We start from the raw sequence: 19,388 nt of genomic DNA, 5'->3' as shown, positions 1-19,388 counted from the left end.
CAAGAAGATATCTTGGGGAGGGGTGTAAAATCTAAGTGTAAATGTGAAATTCATTTGCACAGGAGACTGGACAGCATATCTGTATGTAGTACACCACAGTCACACTTGTGATCTCTTACCTCGGTATCCTGAGCTTACGGGCGTGTCCACTGCACCTGGCCTATACACACCTTCACATACTTTAAAGGTTATCTGCATAATGTCTTGAAATAGTTTGAGATTTATTCCTTTATTTTATGTATGTGGATGTTTTGTCTGTATGTATATCTGTATACCAAATGCATTCAGGCCCAAGAAGGTCAGAAGAGAATTCTGGGTCCCCTGGAACTGGAGGTGGACAGTTGTGAGCCATCATGTAGGTGCTGTGATTCAAATGTGGGTCCTTTGCAAGAGCAGCCAGTGTTCTTAACTGCTGTGCTATCTCTCCAACTCCTTTATGATACTTTTAAATTTTTTGTACGTACCTACATTTAATAGCGTAGACATTTCCATACTTCAGTAATAATAATAATAGTCACCTCAATAATCAACAAGGCTGAAATGCTTTAGGACGTAGAGTATTTTTGATTTTCTAAGTAGGGATGCTCAACTTATATATTTACTCAGAAAATGCCAAAAATACTTCTTATACTTTAATAATGCTTTCAAGTTTTTATATGGCAAACATTACATTTTAAATTTTATTTATTTATTATATGTAAGTACACTGTAGCTGTCTTCAGACACCCCACAAGAGGGCATCGGATCCCATTACAGATGGTTGTGAGCCACCATGTGGTTGCTGGGATTTGAACTCAGGACCTCTGGAAGAGCAGTCAGTGCTCTTAACCACTGAGCCATCTCTCCAGCCCCACATTACATTTTAACCATGTTAACTTTCTCAGTTTCTCACTAGGATGCTTATGTATTCTAATAAATTTTAGTTCTTTATTGTGCCCACTGCAGGTGTTGTCCATACAGTGCTTGCTGTTGGAGGCATTTCACTGATGGCATTTTCACCTGCTGTGTCCACTGTCGACAGTCTCAGTGGCACTGCAGTTGCTGCTCTCTGCAGCTCTGTAGCGAGCATTACCTCAGCACTTGTTTCATTTCATGTATACATGCATGCACAGCTGTGTCTTCAAATGGCTACCCAAGTGTCCTGGTTCTATTTTAATGAATAATTTGTCTAAATATCTGAAATATCATTTTTAAATATAAATTCATCTTTTTTAATTTCTTTTCTTTTTGTGATTCACATTTGCACACAATGAAATACACACCTTAAGCACCAGTAGCTGATTAAATGTATGTTTCTAATCTGTCCTTCTGCACATGTGGTATGCTTGCCTGTACATGTATGGGCTACAGGTTGACAACGGGTGTCTTCCTCTATCGATCTCCATTTTAGATTTGGGACAGGGCTGTTGGGGATTTGTTCTAATGCTCTGTCTTACTTTGGCTCCCAAACGCCATGCCTCCAATTGCTGAGGGTCCCTGCCCCCACCTGGCTTTGACTGGTAATGAAGAATTGCTGTATAGAAGAATTGGTAATGAAGAATTGCCGATGGCTGGGCAGAGAGACAGAGGTGGGACTTTTAGATTACAAGGGACTAAGGGGGAAGAACAGAGAGAATAGTCATGACAGGGGGCTGAGAGATCAGACTTAAGGTCGGGCAGACAGGTAAGAATCAGGGTAAGTGGCCACTCCCCTTATTGGGACTGGGCAACAAAGATAAAATATAGATCTAGGAATTGTTAACTAAGACTTAGGGGAGGGGAGTGTATACTAGCTGCTGAGAGGTTTAGGAAGTGCCCAGCCATTCTTCCCCCCCCCCCCCGCTCTGTCTCCCTCCCTCCCCCCCCCCCCCTCTCTGGCAGGTGGTTAGAAGCTCAATCACCCACTGGGAGCTCAAAGCAACTTAACAACTTAACAATTCATTGCTGCACAGGGCCTCTTGTGAACCCCAATCTTCCCCTTTCAGGGGGCTCAGGGATCCCATGAGCATCTGGAACCCTCTCCTCCCTGCTTCCACCCCAGAACTGGAGTTACAGATGGCTGCTGCTCCCCTGGCTTTTCCAGGGTGACTGGCTTTCTGAACTCAGGCTCCTACTCTTGCACAGCAGCCCTTCACTCACTAAGGGGCCGTCCCCAACATACACATGCTCTTCTAGACAGAATCGCAACACATCTCAGACTAGTCTCAAAATTACAATCTTCCTCCCTATGTCTCTGCAAGTGTTAGAATTATAGGTATATACCACTATGTCTGATTATTTTTATATTTATTTCTCTAATGTGATTTAAACAGTTCACATTAAAAACTAATTTTTATAATTTTTGACTTTTTATTTAATGCACAATGGAAGGAATATCTTGATTTTCAGGGCTGAGGATGTAGTTCAGTTGCTAAAGTGCTTGCTTCATGCACAAAACCCTAAATTCAATTCCCAGCACCACATATACCTATATATGCCTATATGGGCATATACCATATATGCCTATAATTTAGCATGTAAGCAATGCAGGAGGACCATAAGTTCAAAGCCAGTCTTAGATACATAAAAATTCTATTTCCCTCTTAATGGCCATAGTAAAATCTAATGTATGGGGTTAATGCATGGTCTAGAATGCCTTTGATTAGTTCTCTTAATTGAGCATTTATTTAGCACTATTCTGAATCCTTCTGTTCTCTGTAAGGCAGATAAAATACATAAGTCACTAAACAGCTTTTCAAGCTCTCCTCGTTTCCATCTGCCTTAGTTGGTCATCTGTATAATAAAGAGCAGTAATAACTGAGCCACCCGATTCCATAGAACATGTAAAAAGCGCTAAAGATTAGCTCGCAGGACAAAATGACAGCTGTTTAAGTTACCTTTGAAATACTATTTTATCAATGTTACAAATTTATAATACTATACATTTATTTTTATTTCTTCCCAATACATAGTTTCATTTTTTAAATTACCTTAATTTTAATGACTCCATCTTGTGGTTCACAGTGTTGCTTGAGAAAAAGCTTTAGTTTATCACGAGAAAATAGGTGTTTTCTCCGGCTGATGTTGGGGGAAGAAGGCAGTATTAATACTAACAATTTAATCAGAATTCTATAATCATTATACATTTGAAACTTGACTTCTACACCCAGGCGTCTACACAGTGAGAATATTCATCCTTCAAAGATACTTAGTAAACTTTATTAGAATTCTACACAGAGAGATTATGCCAGAACTTAGAAAAAACAGAATGGACCAATTATAAAAGGCCTGCTACAAAAACAACGCATGCATTTGCTGTTCAAAACCACAGAGAAATAAAGTAAAGAGGAGAACTGTTTTTAAAATACTATTTTAAAAATTAAAATTAGGCTGGTCAGTGATGGCGCATGCCTTTAATCCCAGCACTTGGGAGGCAGAGGCAGGTGGATTTCTGAGTTTGAGGCCTGGTCTACAGAGTGAGTTCCAGGACAGCCAGGGCTACACAGAGAAACCCTGTCTCGGAAAACAAACAAACAAACAAACAAAAACCACACACTCACACAAAATTAAAATTAGTAGAAAAATTAAAATAAAAATGATTAGCTATGACATAGCATCAACTAATCACCTGTTCACATATGTATTATAAACAAAATATAATAAGACCTTAGCAAATTTTAAAGCACTTTGTGTTTAATCTCCTACAACAACCAACAAATTCAAGATTAAGTTAAAGAGAATTAAGATTAGATTTCGAACAAGCAATTTCAATTATCCCCTTGATTTTCCTCAAAAGCAACAAGAGCAGTAATAAAAACCACAACAAACAAAACCAAAACAGTCACAAAAAAAAAAAAAAACCAAAGGAAAACAAACCCAGCACACAACAATTCTGGTAAAATGTAATGTTTTAATTAAATTCAGTATATGTCTTTCAAACAAAAGTAGAAAGTCTCTCAGTCAATAAACACCCCTCAAACTGCATTTGTTTCCTGGTCTTTAAAGGTTTTTGCCAGCTGCTGCCCAGGACTTGGGAGCAGCTGGCTAACAGAAGGTAGTAACTTCCTGACAATGGACACATTGACTCCTGAAGTCGGCACTGTCTGACATACTCCCCAGTAGCCACAGCTGGATTTTCATTTTATAAAGACATTAAAAAGTTAGTTCCTAATTTTCACTTCAAATAAGGACTCAAAAGCTATAGGTGGCAATTAGCTGTCATTGAACAGTACATAGGACATTTCATTTAACAGTGTTACAAGTTCTCTAGTGTAGCAAGTCTTTTACAGGAAAAGTACTGTCTTTCAGTGAACAAGACAGTACTTTTGAGCCCAATAAGAGCTGTAAGTTAGAGGCTGGGGAAGGTTCAGTGGTTCTGAGCACTTGTTGCCTTGCAGAGAAGACAGCCCACGGTGGTAACATAAAATTAAAAAAGAATCTAAAAAGTAAAAAACAAAAACCAACTGAAGAGTGTGGAAGAGTTGTGTGTATTTTACTGCTTCACTGTCAAGCACAATTCTCACTCTAATTTAGCTCATCAATGAAAAATATAAAAAAGAAAATGAGCCAGCAGGGATGGAACCGAAGTCTAGAGGAGTTATCAACTAGAAGCCAAAAAGTAAATAGGCAAATGAACAATATTACATAGGAAGCAAAGCTGTAACTGCTATCTCTATTTTGAACTAAAGATAAAAGGAGACAAAAGAAGTCAACTGTGAGTGAGTGAGGGTATGACAGACCTCCACTTCCCAGTCACTAGTGCGCACACCGCATCAGCGCTCGGTGCCTTAGGCACCTTCCACTGCTGACACTGCTATACAACACTGGCAGCTACAAAGGTCACCCTAGAGAACCACACAATTGAGTTCTAAAATAAAGATTCTAAAATAAAAATTTTAAATAATAAATTGTAACATTTTAAGTACGCTTATGATTTTTTGTTGGGCTAAATGCTGAAATGAGTGTGGATCCACTGGCCGTAGGCTGGACATACCTGCTACAGACCTGAAACTAATGACGTGGCCTGCCAAACAAACCAATCACACACCTCACTGCAACTACAGAAGGGGATATACCTGGGCTGTTGACTGGTGCAGCACAGCACGCAAACAGCACTTGATGCCAGGCCTGCTGACCTAATTTTGATCCCTGGAATTTAACATAGCAAAAGTGACTCAAGAAATGACTCCAGCAAGCCGTCCTCTGATCTATGTGTTACACGGCATGTGTGTGCATGCGCACACACGCACACACATGCACACACGCACACACACACAACGTGTTTAAAAGCTCTTTGTTTTGTTTTGACATAAAGTGGGATCTCACACTGCAGGTGGCGGTACACATCTTTAATCCCAGCTCTCAGGAGGCAGAGGCAGGAGAGCCTTTGTGAGTTTGAGGTCTGGGCTACAAAAAGTTCCAGGATAGCCAGGGCTATCACACAGAGAGTCACTTCTTAGGACTGTGTCCTGAGCTCCCTAGCTGCCCCAAAATAAAAGCAGGTGATATCTCTGACTCAGGATCTACCTAATACATCACTTTTCTTAGTGAAACATAGGGCAAAAGGGAAGGGGGAACAAGTAAAAATTATTTTACAACAAATGTCAAGTACTGCGTTTTACCTGATTTGTGTTGCTTTAACAACAGCAGACTCATAAATCTCCTTTTTAGTGGGTTGTACCCTATATCTGAATAATAAGGGATCGATTGCATCTTTCTTCTTCCTAAAAAGAAGAGGGGACAGACCGAAATCAGTTAGTTAGTCCTTTGAAAACATGAGGTACGTAAAGCTTCATGTCTCGGCACACTGTTTCTTTTGAAACAGGGTCTCATATGTAGCTCTAGCTGGCCTGAAAGAGCAGCCTGCCTCTGCTCCCTAAGCACTGGGACTGAAGGTGTGCTCGACTATGTCAGATAGAATATAGTCTTATGTGGTTGTATTTTAACTAAGTTTTTTTGTAAGTTGCATAGCCTTTCTACATTGTATTAGACAAAACACTGTAAGGCATAATTTAATCTTAGGTAGGCATTTTAATTATTTATTCAATAAAATTTCCTCTGGTGAAATTAGTACTGGAATTAATTAATAAATTACCTGGAAATAAATTAGTACTTAGTACCATTTAAGTTAGGTTTTTTGTTTTGTTTTGTTTGTTTTTTCTTTTTGAGACAAAGTCTCGGACACTCAGGGCTGGCTTTGAGCTCATTACATAGTTAAGGATGATACAGGACTCACCATATAGCTGAGGTCCCCTAACCCTGGTCCTCCTGCCTCCCCCTTCCTGGGGCAGTGTTACAAGCATGTGCCACCCGTTCCAGTTTATGGAATGTGACTGGGGAATTGAAAGCATCTTCATGCACGCTAGGTTAAGTATTTTACTAACTGAGCTATCTCCAGCTCCTTTGTCAGAAAAGTTTGTAGAAAACAATGTCACAGGAAGATAAAGGGAAAGTGAGCCAGAGGCACACTGTCTGTAGTCCCAGCACCAGGGAAGCAGGTGTGAGGGTCAGAAAGCCAAAGTTAGCCTAAGGGGCACAGAGGGCGGCAAGCTAGCCTGGGAATCTGAAAAGAAAAGGGAATTATACGGTTACTGGAATCACTTTTCAATTTTCTTCGTAGTGGCCGGCTGGTGTGTGCGGCCTGCATTCAGGAAGCTGAGGTATGAGATCAGGCTATAAAAGTACAAAGTACAGTCAATATGTACTTTAAAAAAGGAAGTATAGGTCTGGTAGAATACTTGTCTAGTTCAAGCACACACGCAAAAGACAAATACACCATACAGTTAATCCTCATTCCAACTACCTTCTCACCAAGCTTTAGGGTGTGTCTATTCATTCACCATTCACTCAGCAGTGGAAAGCCTACCGTATTGCTAGATACTCTCTGTACTGACAAAAGTCAGCAATTGCTATGACCGAAATGATGAACAATGCAAGCAAACAAAACAAACAAAAACCCAAAACCCAAAAAAACAAAAAAACCCACTACCTTATATGAATTTATATCAATTTATAAATTGACTAGCTAGGCCTTCCAGGAAGTTGGCATTTAGAGAGGTGCGTGTGGTGGTAATGATGGGGGAATGAAGAACAACCCATTGGGAAGTCTCAGAAAACCTTCAGAGGAAGAAGAAACCCTGAAGAACTTGAGGTAAAAGTGTGCACATTTAGCACAGGAAGCAAGATCAAGAAGAGGAAGAAGATTCATTCAGTCAGAGGTGGCGACAATACAACTAATGGAGCTTTGCTGTAGCCCTTACATTAAAGCTTCCTTTGAGATAAAATCCTGACTGCGCTCTAAGGAAGCATGACAACCAGTCAGAGAGCAACAGAAACAGTTCCTACTACAACTCACCTACCAAATAGGAAGAATGTACAACTGACTTCCATTTGTGGTACTTTGCTCTCTTGCTACTCCATGTCTAGGTCTACACAGAGGAGAAATTTCACTCAACTTAAGTATCTCAATGATAGCTGTTGAGCCACCACCAGCAAGGAACTGCAGGGACAGATCTGTTTCTTTTTGTACAGTGACATGCTAACACCAAACATACTTCGTGGTCCACGTAAATCACTGGTCCAGTGAGTCAGCCCTCTATACCAGGGGATTCAGTCAACCACACTTAAAAGTATGCGGGCCAGGCGTGGTGGTACATGTCTGTAATCACAGCCCTTTGAGGCTGGGATTATTATTAATGGAGTTATATGAGTTCAAGGCCAGTCTGATCTAACATAAGGAGCTTCCAGGATGCACAGTGAGACCTGTCTCAGAAAACCAAGTATTGGGGGAGGGGGGAGATGCTCATCTGTATTAAGAATACAGAAAAGTTTTTCTCTGCCACTATTCTCTAAGCAGTACAGTATTATGCCTATTTACATAGCACGTACAGTGTATCTGAAATTACAAGTAACCTATGGATGAGTTAGACACACATGTATATGCAAATACTGTGCCACTCCATATAAGGAGCTTGACTGAGCATCTGAAACTTCTTTATTTGAGGAGAAGGATGGTGATGAGTTCCTGGAAGAAATTTTCCATGGATACTGGGACAATTCATTGTATTTACTCACAACAAAGTGTTATTTTATATAAATGTTTCTTTCTCATATGTATGTGTGTATACATATACATATATATTCATTCTACCAAAAAGCAATATATTTATATTTGATAAAGGAGAAAAAAATTAAAATTTTAATAGTCTAGAAATAACCAATAAAAATCTACTGTATTTTCAATATAAAAATATCTTTTAAAGAAATTATCAAGTTATGTTCACTACAACTCTTCTGCAATGAGAACCCATAAATGAGTAGTTTCAGCACAGATAGCTATTTACAATAATACTCACACATACATATTATGTTCACCTCAACTCACATATTATAATTTCATGCATAGAACTACAAATAATAAAACAATTAGGACCAGTTCTTTAAAAATATCTCTGCTGAGATGGCTGAACAGGTAAAGGTGTTTACTATCATCAAGCCTGACTTCAGCCCTGCAGCCCACATAGAAGTAAAGAACTAATCCCGCACGTTGTTGTCATCTTCGTCGTCTTCTTCATCTCCTTCTTCTCCTCTTCCTCCTCCTCCTCTTCCTTCTCCCCCCCTTTCACACACACACACACACACACACACACACACACACACACACACACTCCACATCATCTTAAACTAACAATTCAGTTATCCTGACAGCCAGATTATATTATATAAAAGGAATTCAATGAATGTAAAATCTTGAAATAAGTAAGGCATGGTGGAGCATATGTATAACTCCAGTACTGAGGAGGCAGAGGCAGGAGGATGGCAAGTCTATACCAGACTGAGTTACAGTAAGTTTGCAATAGCTTGGGCTAACATAGAAGGATCCTCAAGGAAACAAAAATTTATATATATTATCTGTATAGTAGTAATATCATATAGTTACATATTAATATATTAACAAATATGCATTATATTTTCATCCAGAGGTTTCTGAAATAATTACCTCTCCTTTTGTTCCTATAATCACCATCATGATTGTATTTTATTCAAAATATACTCTATTTAGTATGTCTGGCCAGGATAATAATTTTTCTTTCAGCCTACTTCAACTTTAGATGGTATCTGTTTAGAGATGACCCCATAAAACCCTTGATTCATGAACCAGTTTGGGGGCTGCAGAGATGGGTGAGATCCCTTGCTGCTTCCTCTTGGAGAGGACCCAGAGTCAATTCCCAAAACCTACATACTGGCCCACAACCATCTGTGAACCCCAGTTCCAGGGATCCCAACACCATTTTCTACCCTATTCCAACTTTCCAAGCACACACTGCACACAGACAGACATGGAAACAAAACCAGAAAACCTATACACATAAAATAAATAAAAAAAATTTAAAAGGTTGTTTGACGGCTTTATCATACAGCAGAGTATATTAGATATGACCTAAATCTAACTATACTGTTTGGAAATAAACTGAATAAACCCATACTTGCCACCCCTTACTCAGATAGAAAGCTGTGAATATTTTAGCCAAGAGTATCTATCAGTTTAGCTCAGTTTTTGAGAAACCTTGTGGCTATAGGTAAATGTCAGCATTTGGCTATTGATGTAACTGTTAGGTCCACTATGTGACAATTACATACATTGGTTTCCCTACCTCTAAAACAGTCCAAATGTTTATCTAGTACTACAAACAGCCAAGAAGCCAACTTTCATAAAAAGCTTGAAATACTTAAGATGGATATGTAATTCTAAACCCACGGTGTAACGTCTTGTGCATGCTACAAGAAGGACTCTAGTGTTATCTCAATCCTATTCTACAGTCTTACGGGGTGGGAGCCAAGCATGATGCTAGATATTTATAATTCCAGCACTTATGAGGCAGACACAGGCGGATCTCTGTGAGTTCCAGGCCATCTAGGGCTACATAGTGAGAGCCTGTCTTAAAACAGAAACAAATTGAACAGAAAGAGTCAAAGACTATAAAGATGCCCAAAGCTTCAGTAAACACAAACTGTGCTTTGTGATGGGAGGACCAACAGAGATTCTTTGAGAAATATAGTCTAAAAAGCATGTGCACAGGACTGAGAAGCTAGCTCAAGAGTTAAGATAACAGGCTGCCCTTCCAGAGGACCTGGTTTCAAATACCAGGCCCTCATGGCAGCTCACAATTGTCAGCTCCAGAGGATTAGATGCTTTCTTAAACATACATGCAGACTAAACACCCATACACAAGAAATAAATAATTGCTAAAACGAAGTATGTCTGCATGTTCGGGGAGGGGAGGCAGGGAGAGATTGAGAGAAAGAGAGAGAGAGAGAGAGAGAGAGAGAGAGAGAGAGAGAGAGAGAGAGAGAGAGAGAGACAGAGAGAGAGAGAGAGAGATCTGATCTCCCAACTCGATGAGTATTAACCAATAAACCCTGATCTACAAAGGAATATTGTTTGGATGATCAGTCTATCATCCATGTCCAGACAGATAAGTAAGCTAGTATGTTCTGAAGGAATTCAATTGTATATTTATGTGAACTGTAAGCCATCCCTAATTAAATATTTTCCTTTATAAGAGTTGCCATGGTCATGGTGACTCTTCACAGCAACAACACCTTAACTACGACAGAAGTTGGTACCAGGGACTAGGGCATCTCTGTGATAGGCCTGACCATGCTTTCATTTGGAGAAACACAGACTTTGAACTAGAAAAGCAGTTGAATGCGTTAATGGGGCTTAATGAGCCATCCATGTTAGTAGGAACATGGAGACAGCGGTGTGGGGAAGACTTGAACTGTGGAGGTTAGGCTCAAGAGGTTTCAGAGAAGAATTTCAGTACGTGGCCTAGAGACTATTGTGAAGCCATATTTTGGTGAAGAATACGGCTGCTTTCTGTCCTTGTCCCAAAAATCTCCCTGAGGCTAAATTGAAGAGTTTTGGATTAACTGCATTAGCAGAGGAAATCTCAAAGTAGCCTAGTTTGGACTATGTGGTTACCAGTATTCACTCTTACACATATCTATAATGAAAAGAAGCAAGCTGAGAAAGGAAAATACAAAATGTACATTTTGAAGACAAAGGAGTCACTAGGAAGTAGAATGGAGCCAAGCCCAGTGTTCAAGGAGATGAACAGACTGAAGAAAAGCCCAATGTCTGAAGGAATAAAGGACTGGTGACTTCAGGAAAAGACCCCACCCAACTATGTTTCAATTTATGAAAAGAATGGAAAAAAAAAGAAAAGCTTGTAGCTGGTGTGCTGGCTGCAACCTTTTATATCTTAGCACTCAGAAAGCAAAGGCAGACGGATCTTGGAGTTTGAGGCCAGGCTGGTCTATATAGAGTTTTTGGACAGCTAAGTTGCTAGCAGTGAAGGAAACCATTGAAAACAGAAAGCTAGCCAAGTGGTGGTGGTGTATGCCTTTAATCCAGCACTTGGTTGCAGAGATAGGCAGGCAGATCTCTGTGAGTTTAAAGCCAGCCTGGACTACAGCTTGAGTTCCAGAACAGCTAAGGCTACAGAGAGAGACCCATTCCCTAGAAGAAAACAAAAACAAAATGACAACAAAAACCCAGAAAGCTTGTGAAGATGAAACAAGGGGGCCATGTTCCAGCCCAAGCAAGCAGCAGAAGTTGGTAGCTTTAGCCACAGGGTTCTGGCTTTAGTGTCAAGAGTAGAAGAAACGGGGTTATGGACTCTTCCTCCACAGCTAAGGAAAGCCACTGAAGCCAGGCCTAGAGCGGCCACTGTGGGAAGCTGGAAAGGTGAAGCATGGATGCCTTGGAGACCTCAAAATGTTGGGGATGCCAGAGTCCTGGGGTACCTGTTGAGGATAGCTGCTCTCAGGGAGTGGACACAGCCAAAGAGAGAGAAGTATTTTGCAGTCAACAGCGCTGAAAGGACTTGGAGATCTGAAGAGTGCTTCAACATCAGACATGGAGAGAGACACAGAGTTTGGTGCTTTCCCTGCTGGTTTCAGTCTCGCTTTGGTCCAGTGCTTCTCACTACGTTCCCTTCCTCCCTTTTGACACCACAATGTACATCCTATGCCATTGTATTTTGGAAGTGTGTGATCTCCTTTTTCATTTTGATTTTACAGGGAATTACAGTTAAGAGATTGCTTGAATTTTAGAAGTCTTTTTAAAACTGTTATAGATTACGGGGACTTCTGAAGTTGGACTAAATGGCATTATGTAAAATGAGGTGCTTTGGTGATGGTACAGCTGCCATGGAAGATGGCTGAAACTAAATATGGTAGATGGAGAGCTAGCTCAGTGGGTAAGGTGCTTGCTGTACAAGCACAAAACCCTGCATTTGATCCCCAACACCCATGTAACAGAGCTGGCTACAGTGGAATCCCAGTGCCGAGGAGGCAAAGACAGGGCAAACCTCCAGGGCCTTCTGCCCAGCCAGTCCAGTGAGCTCCAGGTCCTAACGAGAGAACCTGTCTCAAAGAGTAAGACAGGTGACATATGAGGAGGACTGGAAGTTAAGGCTGTCTCTGGCCTCCAAATATCATGTGAACATACATCTGTACACACATGCATGTATATCATATGTACCTACAAAATAAAATTTAAGAAAAATTAGCAACAAAAAAATCAAAACACGCTCTTGTGATTTAGCACTCATATTCCTTGATATTTACCCAAATGTGCAAAAACCTTACACCAACACGGAAGCCTGCCATGTATGTTCATCATGTATGTTTATTTCAAATAAACATCAGTGTTTATTTGAAATTGCCAACACATAGAAGCAACAAAAATGTCCTTCATCCAGTTCTCGAGAAGCAGAGCCAGGTCTGTGTGTTTGAGGCCAGACTAGTCTACAGAGTGAGTTCCAGGCTAGCCAGGACTATTAACACAGAGAAACCCTGTCTCAAAACAAACAAACAAACAAACAAACAAACAAACATGTCCTTCAGTAGCTAAGTGAAAAACAGTGTATGGGGAGTAGAATATTAGGCTGGTGAGATGACAAAGCAGGTAAAGCACTTTCCCCAAGGACCTGGGTTCCATATCCAGAGCCCACACGGTGGAAGGAAAACACTGGCTCCCATATATCCTATGACGGTCATAGAGAAGCTGTAGCACACATGCACCAACACGCATGAACAAACAAAAAATATAATAATATTTTAAGATAATGTAGTATTATTCCATACAAAAAGGAAACAAACTATCAAAGTTCTTATAAAAGAGACCTGGTGAGAACTTAAATGCGCATGCTCAAGTGAAAGAAGCCAGTCGGGAAAGGCTCCTTCTGGGAAGGGCAACAGGATGGAAACTACAGAATAGTGACTGCCAGGAGTGCAGAGCAGTGAGACCCACCTGTGTGGTAGGTGGGGCTTGTCTACACCACTGGTGGGTCTAGGGTCAATCCCAGCTAAACATAAACAAACTGTGGTTTAGCTTTTGTTTTGGAGACACTGGCTGACTGTGTAGCCCAAAGGCAAGCGCACTGTCACACCCAGCAAGGGGACTGTTCTTAACAGCTAATTAGAGAGCTTAACTAGGGTTATGTTTTGAAAATTCTAACAACTGTTGTTGAAATAGATAATTTAAGGACAATATGACTAGAAAAGAAAAGGCAGGAAAGAAAATTTATATTTTAATAGACGATCACCAATCTGATAGCTAAAGTACAAACTACTTACCCATGTTGAAAAGAGCCGCTTTGTGTTTCTGAGTCATCACTGTCACTGATGACAATAGTCTCCCCCTCGGCACTGCTCATGTGTCCATTAGCAAAGCCATTTTGATGTAACGGAGGGAGGACTTCCAAGATTCTACACTGCAGCCTGAAACAAACAGTCACAAGATGCAAGTTATGTCAGCTGAGTACTGTGTCTAGTTGTAACAGGGTCTAAAAGAAACACATTTTACTAGCAATATAACCCAAATTCATTCACAAACTACATGGGTCTATGTTCTGAAGACTATGGCTAACTAAATACTTCAATTAAAAAGAAAATATGACATCTGATTTTAAAATTCAGTTCATCGGATTCTTGAGCTGGTGATATTGCCCAGCTGGTACAGTGCCCGCCAGCATACAAAGTTCAACCCCTCGGGTATTACACACAGTGACAGTAACAAAAGAACATGGTTTTCACTGTTTCCAGAGGAGACGGAGCTGTGAATCAGCGGGACTGGAGGGGCAGATTTGCCCTCCATGTTGGCAGGTATAGCCCACTTAGCTTCTCCCCATACCTAACAAAAAGGCAGAGAGACGGTAAACTCACTTTCTTGCTGGGCTACCTTACTCTACCCTGGAAGAAGAGTGCTCCGAGATCTCTGGGCTCTGGTCCTGCAGCACCCTTCCCGCTGTCCCCAGGCAGGCCTTCATCTTCAGACTGACAACTGCACCCTCAGCCTCCTGATTCTGCTTTCAGATATGGACAGCAATGCTAGACTCCCAGCCTCTGAGTGAGAACTATGCTTTCAGAACCTAGGAAGCCAATTTTTACATCTTCTCTCTCTACCATCTGAAAATACATTTTCTATCTGGAAAATGTGATTAATACACTTATTTATCTTTTTTAAATCTAGTGATGCTGCCGGGCGTTGGTGGTGTACGCCTTTAACCCCAGCACTCGGGAGGCAGAGGCAGGTAGATTTCTGAGTTCGAGAGTTCGAGGCCAGCCTGGTCTACAGAGTGAGTTCCAGGACAGCCAGGGCTACACAGAGAAATCCTGTCTTGAAAAAAACAAAAAAAATAAATAAATAAAAATCTAGTGATGCTGAATTACTCCTAGGAATTGTATTTGAGACAATTTCAATATGCATATGAGGCTAGCCTCAAACTTTTGCTTCTCCTGTTTCAGCCTCTGGAGTATTAGGGCACATGCAGTGTGCCACCAAACCCGGTCAGTAATTACACTCTTTTTTTTTTTTTTTTGCTTTTTCAAGACAGGGTTTCTCTGTATAGCCCAGGCTGTCCTGGAACTCACTCACTCTGTAGACCAGGCTGGCCTCGAACTCAGAAATCCACCTGCCTCTGCCTCCCAAGTGCTGGGATTAAAGGTGTGCACCACCACTGCCCGGCATAATTACACTGTTAACTAATGTAATTGCTTAGAAAATAAAATTAAATAGCCAGGTGGTGATGGCACATGCCTTTAACCCCAGCACTCGGGAGGCAGAGGCAGGTAGATTTCTGTGAGTTTGTGGTCAGCTTGGTAAACAGTGTTTTAAGACAGCCAGGGCTACACAGAGAAGCCCTATGTCCAAAAAAAAAAAAAAAAAGTCATCACACAGAATGAGTCATAGTTCTTCAAAGAGCCAATATTTTAAATTCTGTAAGTCTCTTGACCACATTTTTTATTTTTATCATAAATCTAGTGATTTTGTTTTTGATCTCTGGAAATTTTTTCTACTCCCTAATTCTGTAACCATCATTCTGACGTTCTCTTAATTAAAAACAACAAAACGAACAAAACCCTACCATTATAGTTGTTATTTTAGAATGCTGGGGTTCAAACGTGGGCATCTCATACGTACCATACTATAAGACATATTCCCAGTCCTAACTTGGCTTCCTTTTACTCTGCACTGATCATCTGGATTGTATGGGACCAATTACTGACCCCTTTACTAATTAACACTACTTAATCCCATTACTATTGGGTCAACGTTCAATGACAGAAAAAAAAAACCCATCACTTGCTTTTTCCATAATCCCTCTAGCACCAACTTCCTGTCTAGTTACCACACACACCACACACACGTTAGAAAAGACACACCATTCCTCACGTGGCCAGATATCTTAATAAAATGTCTTCCCCTTTCTGAATTCAACCTTGTGTCCCTATGGTAGAAGGAAGGAATCTATTCCTGGAAGCTGTCCACTGACCCAACATGTGCACTGTGGCATGAACACATGCAGACAGACAGACAGACAGACACACACACACACACAATGTGAACACTGAGGCATGTGCCCATAATCCCGTTACTAGGAAAGCTGAAGCATAGGAAGGGTGAGTTGAATGGCAGCCTGAGCTACACAAACAGATAACTGTCTCAAAAGGAATTGCATACGATACATATAATGTGGACCTTATGCTAAATGAAAAGGCCAGGCACAAAATGTAGGACTCTCTATTAGTGTCCAGAGCAAGAAAACTCACAGAGAAAGGAACCAGATGAGTGGATGCCAGGAAGCGGGGGTGAGGGGGATGGGGAGGTGGGGTGGGGTGCATAGGGGTAGTGGAAACCGGTAATGATTTCAACCACACACACAAGCTTCTCTCTAGGTGTTGAAAATGTTCTAAAATTAGACTGTGGTGACGGTTGTATAGCAGTATGTCTTCAAGACACATTTAACAGTGTAAATTTCAGATAGGCTAATTTTATGAAAAGTAAAAAATATATTCGAGTTACTAAAACACTGACAGTTGGGATTGGAGAGATGAGTCAGTGTTTAAGAGCCCTTGCTGTTCTTCTAAAGGACTGGGGTTTAGTTCCCAGCACACATGGGTCACCTCACAACCATCTGTAACATGGTGCACAGACAGAAATGTAGGTGAAACACTCATATACATAAAATAAATGAAAAAAAAATCCAGGTAAAGCAGACATGTAGAACATAGTAACCAAAGAAGCAAGAGCCAGCCTGGTGAGATCTCATCCCCGGGCCCTTGCAGCTCAGACAATCGAGGGTAGTCTCAGTGAGAATAAGCATAGACATTTCTAGCAATGAGCTAATTCCATGTCCTCTGAGGAAAAAGGTGGGTCCATGTTAGATACTGTGCTATTCATTTACATATCTCATTCAATGAACAAGGCTGTGTGTGTGTGTGTGTGTGTATGTGTGTATCAGCATTGACAGGACTATTCATTTGCCAGCTCTTCTCCTAGAAATAATGATAATCAATATATATATATAATATTTATATTTGGGGGAGGAAAGATGGCTCACAAGTTAACAGTATACACTGCTCTTACGGTAGACCTGAGTTCGGTTCCCAGCACTGACATCACCTGGCTCACAGGGCCTATAACTCAAGCTCCAGTGGAATCCAATATCCCTGGCCTCTGCCGACACCTGAATTCATGTGCACAAACCCACATGCACACATGCAATTTAAAATAATAAAAATAAATAAATAAATAAATATTTTTAAAGGGCTGGAGAAGTCATCAGTTATGAGCACTTACTGCTCTTGCAGAGGACCTGATTTCAATCCTAGCACCCACACCAGGAGACTCTCAGCTAGCTGCCTGTAATTCCTGCTCCAAGGAGATCCAGTACCTCTGGCTTCCTCAGGCATTGAACTCATGTGCACACACACACACACACACACACACACACAGATACACACACATAGTTCTTTAAAAATTTAAAAATCATAATCACTGAGCCATCTCAATATTTAAGAGCAGTTGCTACTCCTGCAGAGGACGGAGGTTCAGTTCCCTGGTCCACATTTCAGCTTACACCACCACTGCAGGGGATCTAATGCATGAAGTACCCACGCACACACACAGTATCCATGCACACACACAGCAATCACACAAACATAAAACTGAGTCTTTTAAAAGACTGAAAAATAGAAAATACTTTCTAACTCATTCTAGAATAAATACATGAAGAGTTCTTACAACTGAAAGAAAAACAATGAATTTTTTAAAAAAAACTAGTAGGTCTGAGTAGACACTTCTCTGAAGAAGATATAAATGGCAAAGAGCATAAAAAGATGCTTGTCTCATCTGTAAAGCACAGAATTAAAATCACAGAAAGTAATAGACCATATATCCAGTAAGGTGGCATTTATCTCAAAAGCAAAATCTAACATTAAACAAGTACTGGTAAGGCTGTGGAGAAATAAGAACTGATGCAAACTGTAGAGAGAATATATCTGTATGGATGTGGCACCTGCCAATAATAATTCTGATAGCCTATGGCTTAGACAAAAAATAGGAGATGGGACACCTGGGAGGCAGAAAGGATTCTGGGATAATACCAGGCTCGGGAGATTCACACAGGAAGATGTGGTAAGATGGACCCATGGTACCAGAGCACAGGTAACACAGGCACATGGCAGAATGTAGATTAGAGTAAATGGGTTATGGTAAGTTATGATCTAGTCATAGAAGAACCTAGCTATATGGCCAATGTACTTGTAAATATATTTTTGAGTCTGAGTCTTATTTCTGGGAGCAGGGGACTGCGAGGATGAACCAGGGCCTAACTTCTACAGCAGATGTTATAGAAAACAGCATTTCCATTTCCCCACAAAGTCAAACACTGAATTTTCATACAACCTATCAACTCTATGTAAAAAATTAAAAATTGAAAAAAGAATTTAGATACTTGAACACCAGTGTTTCCACTAGACAAAACATGGAATCAACCAAAAAGTCCACTGACAGAGAAACAAAATGTGGCTATATAAACACAAGAGAGTATCCTGACATAAAAACAATGGCATTCTAATAAATCCTAAATATGAATGGACCCTGGGAACAGTCAGCTACAAAAGGACAAATACCTGAGCCTGCTCTCATGAAGCAGTTCATAGACAGAAAGCAGAATCAAGGGTACTGGGGTGTAGGAGGGTCAGAATGGGGAGTGATTGCCTAACAAGAACAAAGTTTCTGTTTGGATGATGAAAATGTTCTGGAAACAGTGGTGATAGTTATACAACACTGTGAACGCCACTGAATTTCACAATTAAAGTGATTAAAATGGTAAAGGTTTTTTTTTTTTTAACACAAAACTTAAACCTGTGCTAGTGTCCTAACAGAAAAGCCTGGGAGAAAAATTCAATGAACACATCCACATTGCCAGCAAGGGACAAGAGAGAAGTTGATGTAGCTTTACATGAATATTATTTGGAAGAGAGGCAGCTTATAGTGACAGAAATGTTCTGTATCCAAATTATATCTATCAATTCTTATCAAGAGCCTGTTATCGTTATCATAATTTTGCAAGACGCCGGGCGGTGGTGGCGCACGCCTTTAATCCCAGCACTTGGGAGGCAGAGGCAGGCGGATTTCTGAGGTCGAGAGTTTGAGGCTAGCCTGGTCTACAGAGTGAGTTCCAGGACAGCCAGAGCTACACAGAGAAACCCTGTCTCGAAAAAAACAAAACAGAATAATAATAATAATTTTGCAAGACAATACCATTGGGGAAAACTTTATTGTATTTCAGCCTTATGTGAAGCAATAATTATCTCAAAACAGTAATTTTAATTTTAAAGTAATTTTAAATGTTAATAACAAATATAAAAATGTTAACTCTGATTACACGTGTTTATTTCATATATGAGAAATAAATCAATAAGGGATGAAAATAATGGGTAGTATGCATGTTACTTTTAGAATAAGCTCAAAGTCAAAGCCAGCCTGGGCTACATACATAGTGAGTTGAGGCCAGCCTTAGGCAACATAGTAAGAATCTATCTCAAACTTCCGTTGCTGCTCTCTCCTCTCTCTT

The 19,388-nt window shown here is 40.4% G+C and overlaps 1 protein-coding gene across 1 annotated transcript in view; it reads right to left on the bottom strand.

Moving 5' to 3' along the window:
- The window catches only part of Baz1a (bromodomain adjacent to zinc finger domain 1A), an 87,956-nt gene that overhangs the window by 43,677 nt on the left and 24,891 nt on the right, over positions 1-19,388 (bottom strand). The window contains exons 4-6 of the mRNA XM_028781608.1: positions 13,603-13,746; positions 5,580-5,681; positions 2,949-3,036 (exon numbers count right to left, since the gene is read on the bottom strand). Of these exons, the coding sequence (XP_028637441.1) occupies positions 2,949-3,036; positions 5,580-5,681; positions 13,603-13,746 (334 nt within the window). The remainder of the gene's footprint in view (positions 1-2,948; positions 3,037-5,579; positions 5,682-13,602; positions 13,747-19,388) is intronic.

This window comes from Grammomys surdaster, unplaced genomic scaffold (genome assembly GCF_004785775.1).
Source record: "Grammomys surdaster isolate TR1022 unplaced genomic scaffold, NIH_TR_1.0 98, whole genome shotgun sequence".
NCBI classification, from domain to species: domain Eukaryota; kingdom Metazoa; phylum Chordata; class Mammalia; order Rodentia; family Muridae; genus Grammomys; species Grammomys surdaster.
Note: the sequence above shows the minus strand (reverse complement) of the source record. Positions and strands in the feature narration are given on the sequence as shown.